The sequence below is a fragment of the Echinops telfairi genome, unplaced genomic scaffold (assembly GCF_000313985.2).
Source record: "Echinops telfairi isolate 266 unplaced genomic scaffold, ASM31398v2 ScPeMD7_7;HRSCAF=31, whole genome shotgun sequence".
NCBI classification, from domain to species: domain Eukaryota; kingdom Metazoa; phylum Chordata; class Mammalia; order Afrosoricida; family Tenrecidae; genus Echinops; species Echinops telfairi.
The window spans coordinates 4,216,326-4,228,814 of record NW_022103904.1 but is presented as its reverse complement, the minus strand read 5'-3'; the positions used below and the strand labels follow the sequence as shown (position 1 = coordinate 4,228,814).

At 40.9% G+C, this 12,489-nt stretch overlaps 1 protein-coding gene across 1 annotated transcript in view; it reads left to right on the top strand.

The window, feature by feature from the left end:
- The window catches only part of AMPH (amphiphysin), a 147,718-nt gene that overhangs the window by 31,658 nt on the left and 103,571 nt on the right, over positions 1-12,489 (top strand). The window contains exon 3 of the mRNA XM_045286282.1: positions 6,014-6,068. Within this exon, the coding sequence (XP_045142217.1) occupies positions 6,014-6,068 (55 nt within the window). The remainder of the gene's footprint in view (positions 1-6,013; positions 6,069-12,489) is intronic.

The window sequence follows — 12,489 nt, the reverse complement described above, 5'->3', positions numbered from 1 at the left end:
AGACTTAATTGTGGAGTTAACTTGTCATGCTGTAATCATGAAATTCCTTTCCCCACTACTCTTTTGCTATTTCCAGAGACTCTGAATAATTCTGGTGACTCACACTCAACAGTTACCAGCGATGGCTTTGCATTACTGTCGGCAGAGAAAGGAAAGGGACCACCATGTCCTCCTGAGTGAGAAGTGTGTAGCCCTTCTCCAGCTCACTGATTCTGAGACTCTTCATGGAAGAGCTATGAACAGGAGAGCTAAGCCCTAAAGCAGACAACTGAAGCCAGGAGATGTCTGTGAATGTTTGTTTCATCTTGTAAATGTATGCAGGCATTCATGCTACACCATAGCAGAATGGTTTAGTGATTGTAAAATGATGGTCTTGCTTCTATGCCTTTTGCCCCAGGCCCAAACTCAATAAATGGATTTTCCAAAGTGGTGCTTGAGGTAAGGTCTGTGGCTTCATGTACCCCAGTCAAACCATTAAGTACCCATGAGCTCTACGCTTAGCCATGTTGAGAAATGTAACAAATTCTTCTGCTTCACATTAGAATTACTGTTGACTTTAGATTGGTTTGAGATTAGTGCCATCCAGGTACATTGCCTATCTGTTATGTGATATCTACTATTTCAGACATTATTCTTTCCAAATTATCTCACATCTGGGGCTTTGCTAATTTCCTTCAGTACCTCTCATTTCTTCCCCTCACTCTCCACTCTTTGCTGACTGCTCAGGGAGGCCCGGGAACTCTAAGGAGTGAGACCCCCTGTAAGGCCCCCTGTTGCCTCCTGAACCATCACAAAATAACATGTCACTGTTCACCAATCCTCTGCTTGTTTTGCCTCCTGGTGGGGTGAGTGGTTACGGGATCTTGAGGGTTTCATGAGCAGCCATCTAAGCTTCAACCACTAGTTTCTCCTTCTCTGGAGAAAAGAAGCGGTGAAAATGGGAAGATATGCAGAAACAGTTAGGCCAATGGACAGGGAAAATATCGGTCTCCACAATTCTGAAATGATCCCTTTTGAAGGTCCTGGGTAGAGTGGGGGAGAACTATGGAACCAAACTGAAAATCATGAAAGAAAGCAGGATTACTGGTCAGCTAGAGACTGGTGGAATCTTTGAGACTATGACCCTTCGTCACCCTTTAGGTCGGAGACTGAACTCACTTTCGTAGCAGAAGAAACCAACCACTTGAAGATCAAAGGGACGGCATTGACCCACCAGCAAAATTTTAAGAGTTAGGAAAGAAGGAAAACAGGAAACACAGGAAGAAAGTGGAACAAGTGACAGTACTTGAAGGGATTACAATGGATGAGATGAAATAAAATGTGGATGAATTGTTGAATGTAAGACTTAGGATTTCCTCTGTAAACCTTCACTTTATAGTAAAAAGTTTTAAAAACTCATAAAACTGCCCATTTTTAGTAGTTCTGTTTTAGCAGCATTAGGAAATGATGTCACTAACCATCCAGTTTCTCCTTATCTTTTCCAAAATGATCCCCCCCCCCTGAAATGTTTTGGTGTATGTTTTTAGTGCTTTTCTGGTTCCTACCTCTGTTGGACTTTTTGGTTTTTTGAGAAGGTGGATTTCAGCCTTTACTGCCTTTCAGAATTTCCACCACTGTTGATGAATGACTGTATTTGACCACTTAGGCTGTAGTAACAAAGCTTCTTAGATTTTCAACGACGGGTGTTTATTTCCCACTTGTGAAAATGTGATGGCCAACTATACTTAAGTTCTCTGCACTCCAGGGTTCAGGCAAGAGTAACCTCAAAGGCCATATGTTTCAGCTTCTTATGTTCTCATGATCTGATCAGATGCAGAAACTGCCACATAATAGATGCTCAGTATGGAAAAGACCCACTTGTTTCTGCCTGGTTTCCTTCCTTTTCATGCGAGTTTTAAGGACCATGTGCGAATTCTTTGCCTACTGTTTCTTTGGAACCTCTTTAGCCTGTCCCTTCCCCAAGGTGTAGTCATCAACATTTTCTCTTTGTGTTCTGCTTTCTCTCCCTGAAAAATAGTTTTCCCTTTTGGAAACCTACCGTGATTCATTTTTCATTCTAGCTTGTGGGCAGTTTGCCTTTGATTTAACAACATAGTGGAAGCCTATTGTTTTGTCATGTTGAGGTATTAGAAAGGAAGTCAATTATTTTGAAACTTGATGATTTATGTTCTCTTTTGATTTTTAATTCTGAATTTTAAAAAATGTTCTCCCAATGCATTGCCATCAATTTGATGCCAACTCATGGACACCTTATAGGGCAGAATAGAACTGCCCCTACAGGTTTCTGATATGATAAATCTTTACCAGAGTAGAAAGCCTCATCTTTTTCCCTATAAGTGGTTGTTGGTCTTGAACTGCTGACCTTGAAGTTAGCAGCCCAATATACCACCAGATCGGAGTTTACATGTGCCAGCAAATTATACAACTCTTAACTCTGATTTAGTAGGACCTGGGCCTAAAGAAGATGCCCTGGTGAGTTGTGCATCAAACTGCTAACCACAAGGTCATCAGATCGATCCCTCCAGTGGCTCTGTGGAAGGAAGATGCCACATTTTGCTCCTGTAAAGTTTTTCAGACTGGGAAGCCCAAGGGGAGCTCTACTCTGTTCTGTAGGATCACTATGAGTCAGAATTGGCTCAGCGGCAATGAGTTTGGTTTGGTGTTTTTATTTGGGCCTACAAAGTTCCAAAAGTAGCTTGACTTTCTTTTTTTTTTGTTTTTGTAGGTTGACTTCAACCGTGTTAAAAAACAAAACAGCAGCCACCTCACCTTAACCTTACCTAGACTTTATAGAAATAATGTCACTGTAGCTGCGCTGGGTCCCTGGTGTCATGGTGGTTAAGTGCTTAGCTGCTAACTAATGGTCAGCTTATCACACCCACCAGGCCCTCCATGGAAGAAAAAAGTCTGCTTCCACAAATATGGCTATGGACATCCTATGGGGTAGTTCTACTCTGTCCTATAAGATCACTATGATTTGGAATTGATGGAACAGCACACAAAAACAACAATAACTACATTATGCAAGTGATGGTATAGTGTTTACACATTGGGCTGTGATCCACATGGTCGGTAGTTTGAAACCACCATGAGCTCCATGGGAGAAATACTGGGCTTTCTACTCCCATAAATAATTACAGCCTCAGAAACCCACAAGGTCTCCGTGAGTCAGCATTGACTCGATGGCAGTGAGTTTGGTTTGATATATGGAAAATGCTCTATCCTGAAGTCTCTTTTTGAGTGAAGTAGTGCTTTAAAAGAAAACCTCTCTTTTCAGCATTTCCTTGTGTTGAACGTTAACCATCTTATAAAAGTCGAAGGGCATTTTGTTTTTCCCTGAAACTCTCAAAACACGCTAAAGAGCTATGTTTTTACTATGGGCCATTGAGTCAATAACTATGTTGTTGTTACTGTGTGCCATTCAGTGAAACTTCTATTCAAAGCGACCTCATGGCACAGACTAGAATGGCCTGATAGGGTTTCCAAGAGTGTACTCTTCATGGGTGGAGACTGTCAAGTATCTCTCCTTGGGAGAGTGGGCTGTGTTTTATCCAGCAGCTTTTCCATTGGCCAGCTGGGCACTGAATCGTTGCTTTACCAGGACTTCTTTGGAATGACTCTAGCAGAGCTAAATGCAATAGACCGGTACTTCTCATTGCCATGTTTTATTTAGATATTTTAGTTCCTCTACTAGAGTTATTAAATTACTATAGTGGTAGCATTTTCTTTATTTTTCGGTAAGCCCTCAGAACTGTTTGTTGAGTTGAATATGATTTATATATTATTAACTGGAGTCCTGGCTAGTGAAAATGGCTAGTTCAATGGCGATCTCAGAGAGGGGAGGGTTGAGTCCATCCAATGGCTCCCTAGAAGAAAGGGGTAGTGATTTACTTTGGAAAAATCAGCCACTGAAAATCCAATGGCACATAGCACTCTCTGACACAGATAGGGTTACCGTGAGCCAGAATCAGTTTCAAGAAAATTAGTTTATTGAATTAGCTATATTACTATTGAACTAAAAGTGGATTCATCTGTAATTTCTCTCTGATTTTATTAAATTATTATACAAAGTATATGTAATTTTTATATATTCAGTTGCAGTGTCATATCACTATTGGTCCCTAGTCTTTTACCCCTTATAGCACCGGCTTTTTCTTATACACCTTACAGCTCTGTTGCTTTCTGAGCTCACTAGACTGTCAGGCACACAGCCCTGGAAGCTCTTGCCTGGAGGCTTTCTGTGTGGAGATGCTGGAGAACGAATGCCTCCCACCTCTGAATACCTTCACATGGACTGGGAATTAATACCCAATTCCTTTGCCCCTTAGGTAATGCTGTGGTTTTCTAGGACTGCTGTATCAGGAATATCTCAAGAAGAAAATTATTTCTTATAGTTCTAGAAGCTTTACGTACAAATCAGGATATCAATCATGTTAATTCCTTCCGTGTTCGCATTGTAGACATTTCTTGATTCCTTGGTTTGTAGAGGATTGTCACATGGCATCTGTCTTCCCCAATTTGTGCTGGTCTCTGGGTGCTCTTTTCGTGCCTCAGAAGTGATTAAGTTTAGGACCCGTTCTACATATAGCATTAGAGATCTGTAAATCACTGTGAGTCTGAACCGACTTGATGGCACCTAACAACAACAATAATTGCTATGGAAAGAGATTACATTATGTTACTCTATATCCACAGCATTCCAATGTACATTTGGCAGGGGGTGGGGTGTTGGTGGGGGGCAGGTAGGATATCCATAATCTCCTAGGGTTCCCAGCCAGACTGAATTCCAGTTCCTCACAGTGATAACTTGCTGTATGATGTATGTCTTGACTCCCTTCCCTGTTTTATCTCTTTCTTCTAGTCCCTTGTTGACTTTCCCTGGATCAGCTATAAAATAAATTACTCATGATCTAAATCTAGTTTTGGAGTTTCTAAATGAATCCAAATCAAAATAAACATTCATATATACCAAGATTTACTATAAAATAATTACTCTAACTCAGTGTTGTTCAAAAGAAATAGAATGTACTATGTAAATTTTCCAGTGCCCTTTTTTAAAAAAAAGCATTTGGAAAAATTAACTTTTTTTTTTTTGAAAAATTAACTTTTATAATATTTAATGCCACATGTCTGAAATATAATTTAAATGTGTAATCAACATGAAACATATTCATTAGATATTTTATACTAAGTAGCTGGAATCTGATGTAAGTTTTATACTTACTGCCCATCCCATGCCCTCCCAAAAGCCACCACCACTCACTACCATCAAGGTGGTTCTGACTCATGTCTGCCAGAGTAGATCTTCCCCATAGGGGTTCAAAGACTGTACATATTGATGGATGTACTGTTACTTCTTTCTCCCAGGGAGTGGCTGGTGGGTTCGAATGCTTGACCTTTTAAGAACTAGTGAGTGTTTTAGCCATTGCACCACCAGGGCTCCTTTTATACATTTGGCACATCTCACTTAAGAGTAACTGAGGAGCCCTGGTGGCATAGTGGTTGTGAGTTGGGCTGCCATCCTCAAGGTCAGCTGTTCAAAATCACCAGCAGCTCCAGGGGAGAAAGAGAGGCCTTTCTACTCCATAAGCAGTGACAGACTTGGAAACATACAGGGCAGTTCTCCCTTGTTGTATGGGTCGCTATGAGTGGGCACCCACTCGATGGCAGTGAGTTGCTGCTGCAAGTCCTTAGCAACTGCCTACCGTATTGGACAGTGAGTATTTACTTTCTACCATGCTAATCTGTGGGTCAGAATTTCAGGACATGATAGTTCTTGAGTATATAGAAGGCTGTCTAGTAGGTCATGTTTCCTACTCTTAGTAAAATCTTACATGCCTTCTTTATTTTTCCTTTCAAGTTGAATAAAATCTCTGTAAATGCCTGGACTAAGCCTCTCAAAAATGAATCTCTGGAAATGATACATTTGAGACATTCACTTATGCTTCTCACATGTTTGCTTGGAAGCTGTAAGTAATAGAACTCAGCATTTCTGTGTTTGTGTGTTTTGCAGGCAGAGGGTACGAGACTTCAACGAGAACTCCGGGGATATTTAGCAGCTATCAAAGGTAATGTGTATGAGCTGTCTCCTGTAGGCTTCCAAGCACAGGTTGTTTTTGGAATTCACAGAGTGCAAGATATATTGTTAATTACAGAGCCATTTGGCCTTTTGGCAAGATGGGTACTTGAACACAGGTGTTCGCTTTACCATCCTCCAAATCTCCATTGAAATGATAATAAGAATGAAATATGTTTGTCCTTATGCTGGAAACAAGAAATAGGTGCCACCCACATGCCAGAAATTTCTAGGAAGGTTTGTTAGATAAAGTGAGTGAGACCTGGCTTATGAAAAGGTACCGTGGGCCCACATCTTGAGGGAGAGCATGTCCCAAGGGGGAAACACTTACAGACTCACATTTAAATTCTCTAATGGGAGGAGTAAGGTAAGCTTTCGAGAGGCAGGTGCAGGGTTGGCAGTAAACATGACTTCGACTGCCCCTTACTTGTGTATCCCAGCTACACCTGCAATCCTGCCAAGGGTACGGAATGAAGTGGCCCTGGCAGTGATTTCTGGCTCTATTCATGCAAGGCAAAGAAATGAGGCCAGTGGAGGTGGGAGGAAATAAAGGCAGGTGTGCCCATCTAAACCTACTATAAATGATCGTACTGCCTGCACTGAATTGGATGCAAGGGTCCCCACAGAAGAGAAACAGAGCAAAGCAGCATTTTAGATTAGTGGGGTGAGAATGGGTCATAGGACCGATGGTTGTGGGAAAACTGGCCAAACATTTAGGGAAAAGAGTGAGATTCCCAACCTCATACTATATCCTTTGTTCCCAGTACCAGATACTGTCAACATTTAAATACACAGAGAAATAAGTACTAGAATAAATATGGTGGACTTTCGATCTCTTGACAGCTGCTTCCATGAGCACTGATTGTGGATTGAAGCAAGACAAAATCTTTTCCAACTTCCAACTCTTCTCCATTTATTATGATGTTACCTATTGGTCCAGTCGTGAGGATTTCAGTCTTTACGTTGAGCTGCAATCCGTACTGAAGGCTACAGTCCTTGGTATTCATCAGTGCTTCAAGTCCGCCTCTCTTTCAGTGAGAAAGGATGTGTCAGGTGCATGTTTCAGGTTCTCAATAAGCCTTCCTCCAATCCTGATGCCACATTCTTAATATAATGCATCTTCTCTGATGATTTGCTCTGTATGCAGATTGGATAAGTATGGTGAGAAGATACAACCCTGATGCACAACTTAAAAAAAAAAAATTTAAACCATGAAGTAGTCCTTTGTTCTGTTCACACAACTGCCTCTTGATCCATGTCCAAGTTTCTCATGAACAGTGAGGTTTTCTGTAATTCTCTTTCTTCTCAAGGTTATCCATGGTTTATGATAGTCCACACAGTTGCATGCTTTTGCTTAGTCAATAAGCGACAAGTAACTATCTTTCTGGTCTTCTCTGCTGTGAGCCAAGATCCACGTGACATCAGTAATGTTATCTCTTGTTCACATCCTCTTCTGAATCTGTGTGACCTTCTGCAGTCCCCTGTCAGTGTATCGCTGCAATTGCTGTTGGACGATCCTCAGCAAAATTATATTTGCATGTGATACCAATAACATTGTTCTATGGTTTGATAAATCTGTTGGGTCTGCTTTCTTTGGAATAAGCAAAAATATGGATCTCTTCCAGTCAGGTGGCCAAAGATCTGTCTTCCAAATTTCCTGGCATAGACGATTGAGTGCTTCCAGTGCTTCATCAGCTTTGCAAAATGTTTCATTTGGTCTTCCATCAATTCCTGGTGGAACAATTCCTTGTTTTTGGCTAATACTCTCAGTACAGTTTGGACTTTTTCTTTCAACACAATTGGTTCTTGCTCATTCACTACCTCCTAAAATGGTGGGATGTCAACTAGCTCCTTTTGTGTGTTCTTTCCACTTTTCTCCTGTTGCTTCCTGCAGCGGTCAATATTTTGCCCATAGATTCTTTCAATAGTGCAATTCGAGGCTTGAAATTTTCTTGAGTTCTTTCAATTTCAGATAAGCTGGGTGTGTTTTTCCCTTTTGGTTTTCTAATTTTAGGTCTTTAAGCATTTTATTATAATATTTGACGTGTCTGCTCGAGCTGTTGGTGGGTTCAAACTCCTGACCTTGTGATTAATAGATCTCTATATAATCCACTACAGTTACCAAAGCTCTTTAAGATTATATCTAGATGTATGATTAATTCTTATCCTCATAAATAATCAATGCCAATTATATATTATCAAAGGCAAATGTCAATTTCCTTCTGAATCTCAGAAACTTTTTTTTAAGACCAAAGCTATACAAAGAGGGTCCCGTTCATAGACCACTGATACAACAGCTCAACGCAACCAAATCATTAAGTGACTAGTCCCTTCTTCTTGTTGCTTTTGCATACTTTTTGTCCGAGGAGTTTTATTTCTAAAAAATTTCAACTTTTCATTTGGATGTGTGAAACTATTGATAAAAGATACTGATAAATAATGAAATAATGCAAAGATAAGTAGTGAAAATGAGATGTAATAAGAAGTTGGAGAATTAAAAAAAATAACTTAGAGTATGTATTTTTACACTTTTTTATATGTTAGGCTGAGGCCTGGTGGGGTAGTAGTTACTTGTTGGGCTGCTAACTGCAAGGTCTGCAGTTCAAAACCACTAGCCACTCTGAGCGAGAAAGATGGGCAGAGTTATAGTCTCAGAAACTTACCGGGGTGCTTCTAATCTTTCCTACAAGGCAGTGGTTCTCAACCTTCCTAATGCCGCGACCCTTTAATATAGTTCCTCATGTTGTAGTGACCCCCTAACCATAAAATTATTTTTGTTGCTACTTCATAACTGTAATTTTACTACTGTTATGAATCGGGTGATCCTTGTGAAAGGGTCCTTTACCCCCAAAGGGGTCGCGGCCCACAGGTTGAGACAGCTGCTATAGAGTCACCGTAGGTTAGAATCTACTCAATGGCAATGAGTTTGGTTTTGGTTTTATATATTACTTTTACCACATGTGTGTGCCTATCCTACTGTGGTGGCTTGGATGTGGTTTGATGCTGGAAGCTATGTCACTAGTATTTCAGGTAACAGCAGGGTTGCCCAAGCTGAGCAGGTTTAGCAGAACTTTCAGACTAGGAATAAACTACAAAGAAGGACCTGTCTGTCTGCTTCTAAGGGATGCTCCACTGAAAACCGTAGGCCTAACAGGGAAACATCAGCTGTAGGGCTGGCAGATGAACCCCTCAAGTTGGAAGGCACTCAGAATATGACTGGAGAAGAACTGCCTCCTCAAAGTACAGTCAGCTGTCATGATGTGTGTGTTGATAGTGTCTATGTCAACTAGACCTCATGGGTGAAGGTCGAGATGTGGCCCTACCAATCGGGTCAAAGACTGCTGACGCCTCTTTGAACATGTGGCCTTTTGTATAAGAGGGAGATCAAGCGGAGCCAAGTTCTCTTTGACACTTCACCTTCAGCTGTCGCTGGATCCTACATCTGGTTCCTCAAACTCCTGTGGCATGACCTGCCAATATCACAGCTGTCAGCAGACAACCAACAGTGTTGATTCATTCAGCTGATCTCGATTCATTGACCCCTGCAACCACCAGTCTGTGCGTACCTCCACCACATTCCCACTTCCCACTGCTTGACTGCTTTGTCATCCCGCTGCTGGTTCCACAGCCGCGTGAATCAGGAGGAGCCCGACTTGACCTGGACTAGACTTGGACAGCTGCATGAGCCATTGCTTGATCCACGGCTCTTTCTATGAACAGACACATATGAGGGCCACTGGCTTTGCTTCTCTAGAGAACCCAATCTAATACATGTGGACCACGTTAAATATTTGGGATCATCATTTGCTTATGGAATGTGATTCAAAAGTATAAGAAACAACTGCAAATATCCCTGAATAACATGAGCTTCAAATGTACAAACTAGAGACATTGTTAAAATGAAATGCAATCTGTAAATATCCGTATGCTAGCACCAGTGAGCTGAAATGGACTGGTATTGACCATTTTGAATCAGACGATCATATGGTCTACAATTCTGGGAATGATAAATTCAAGAGGAAGGGTGTCACATTCATTGTCAAAAAGAACATTTCATGATCTATCGTGAAGTACAATGCTGTCTGTGATAGGAGTGTCTATATACCCACAAGGAATATAGCTATTATTCATATGTATGTACCAACTACTCCAGCCAGTGATGAATAAATTAAAGAATACTACAAACTTCTTCAGTCTGAGATTGATCAAACATGCAATCAAGAAGTATTGTTGATTGGAATGCAAAAGTTGGAAATAAAGAAAAAGGAACAGTAGTTGGAAAAGATGGCCTGGGTGATAGAGACCAAACCGGAGATTGCATGATGGAATATTGCAAGACCAATGATTTCCTCACTGCAAATACCTTTGCCAACAAAATAAATGACAATTATACATGTAGACTTCACCAGATGAAATATACACTCATCAAATTCACTACTTCTGTTGGAATTGACAATGGGGAAACTCAGTATTAGCAGCCAAAATGAGGCCAGAGGCTGACTGAAACATATCATCAATTGCTCCTATGTAAGTTCAGGTTGAAGTTGAAGATAAATAGAACACATCCACCGTAGCCCAATTACAACCAGGAATATATCCCTTGTGAATTTCAGGAAAAATCCTCGAGGAGATTTCATATACACTAATGAGCTGATGAGTTATGGGATGAGTTATGTCTTGAGAGCATCATACATGAAGAAAGCAAACACCATTAAAAAGACAACAACAACAAAAGGTTCAAGTGGATGTCAGAAGACACCACTTGATTGTAGAGTAGCTAAAACAAAGATAAGAAATGATCAAGTAAAAGAGCTGACTAGAAAATTTAACGGACAGCCTGAGAAGGCAAAGAAAAGTATTTTAATGAAAAGTGGAAAGACCCGGAGTTAGAAAGCCTAAAGGAAGAGCAGGCATAGTATATATTAAGCTGAAAGAACTGGAAAAAGAATTGAATCCTTGAATTACAATATTAAAGAATTCTGTGGGCAAAATCTTGAATGATGCAGCAAGCATCAAAAGATGATGGACGGAAGGCACTGAATCACTTACAGAGCTAGCTAACGTTTCCTGTTGACTCTGTGTTTTAGGCTTTACTTCTTTGTAAATTCCTAATACAGCGCTATGATAAATATCATTGCTCTTATTCATATTTTCAAAAATATAATTGGACACAGAGTCAGAGAAAGGGGTTGCTCTCTGACTCAACAGCCAGATATCTTTTGAAATTCATTCTATAAAATAGTAGTCTGGTTAATTCTGATTGGTTTTGTCTTTCTTGCACAACTCACACATCCCTAACTCCACACCTCTCCAGGTTCCTCCTCAGTTTTATCACTGTACCAAGTCACTGGAAGGCAAGGGGCACCTGAGAAGAGGGAGAAATGGGTAGTGTCAACTTGAAAGTCTAGTTTTCAGTGAAGTCCATGCAAGCTATAAGGGTAGGCTTATGAAGTGAAGACTGAGACCAGAGGACGATAGGAAAGAACAGTGAGGGGGAGGGGAGAGGAAGCATTTAACACATTCACTTCTCCTTAACCTAAATGACTTACACCTACTTCCATATATATATGGAAGTTATAAGCACCAAATTTTCTTGATGTTAATTGAAAATTTTTAATATAGACATGGATTGGTTGGATGAATGAGTAAACTTTCTCAAGTCTATATATTTTGGGCTGTTTTATCTTTTCAATATAGAGAACTTGGCTTAAAATCCCAGTATCCTTCTTTCTCTTGATGTGGTCTAGACGGACAAGACTCAGTGCCAGAGTTTTTCCTACGAGATCCTCAGTGGTAGATGAAACCCACCATTCTCTCAGACAGTACATTGGATTTCACTTCCATCGCTCTCATCTTGTTGTTGATAAACTTGTTGTTAGCTGCCGTCCCGTGGAGACCCCATGACTGGCATCAAATGCTGCCCAACCCTGTGTCACCCCGGGATTGGTTTGACACTGAACCTTTGCGATTCCTGGGGTTTCCATTGGTGGTTGATTTTCAGAAGCAAATCTCCAGCACTCTGACTCCATATTAGTCTGGAAACTCTCCAGACACCTGTTCAGGATGGAAAGCCCCCACTGATGGGTGGGTGGTGGCTGCACAGGAGGTACTTTGACTGGGATACAAATCTAAGTTTTACACATGAAAGAGAATTCAAGCTGCCGGAATTCTTTCTCCGGAGGAGGCTTTACGTAACCTCTTCCTCATCCTCAATCCTCCTGATTGAGTGGTGTTTACACATGTCACCCACTAACAGAGATCCATGTTTACACCAGTTTGGCCAAGGTTGGGTGGCATGAGTGATTAAATAGGTCACTACAGTGCTGCTCCGTGTCCTCAGTGTGTTAACGTGATCTGCAGAAGGGTATAGGGCAGACAACCTTCAGGGAGACTGCTGGTCTCTTCTCAGTGTG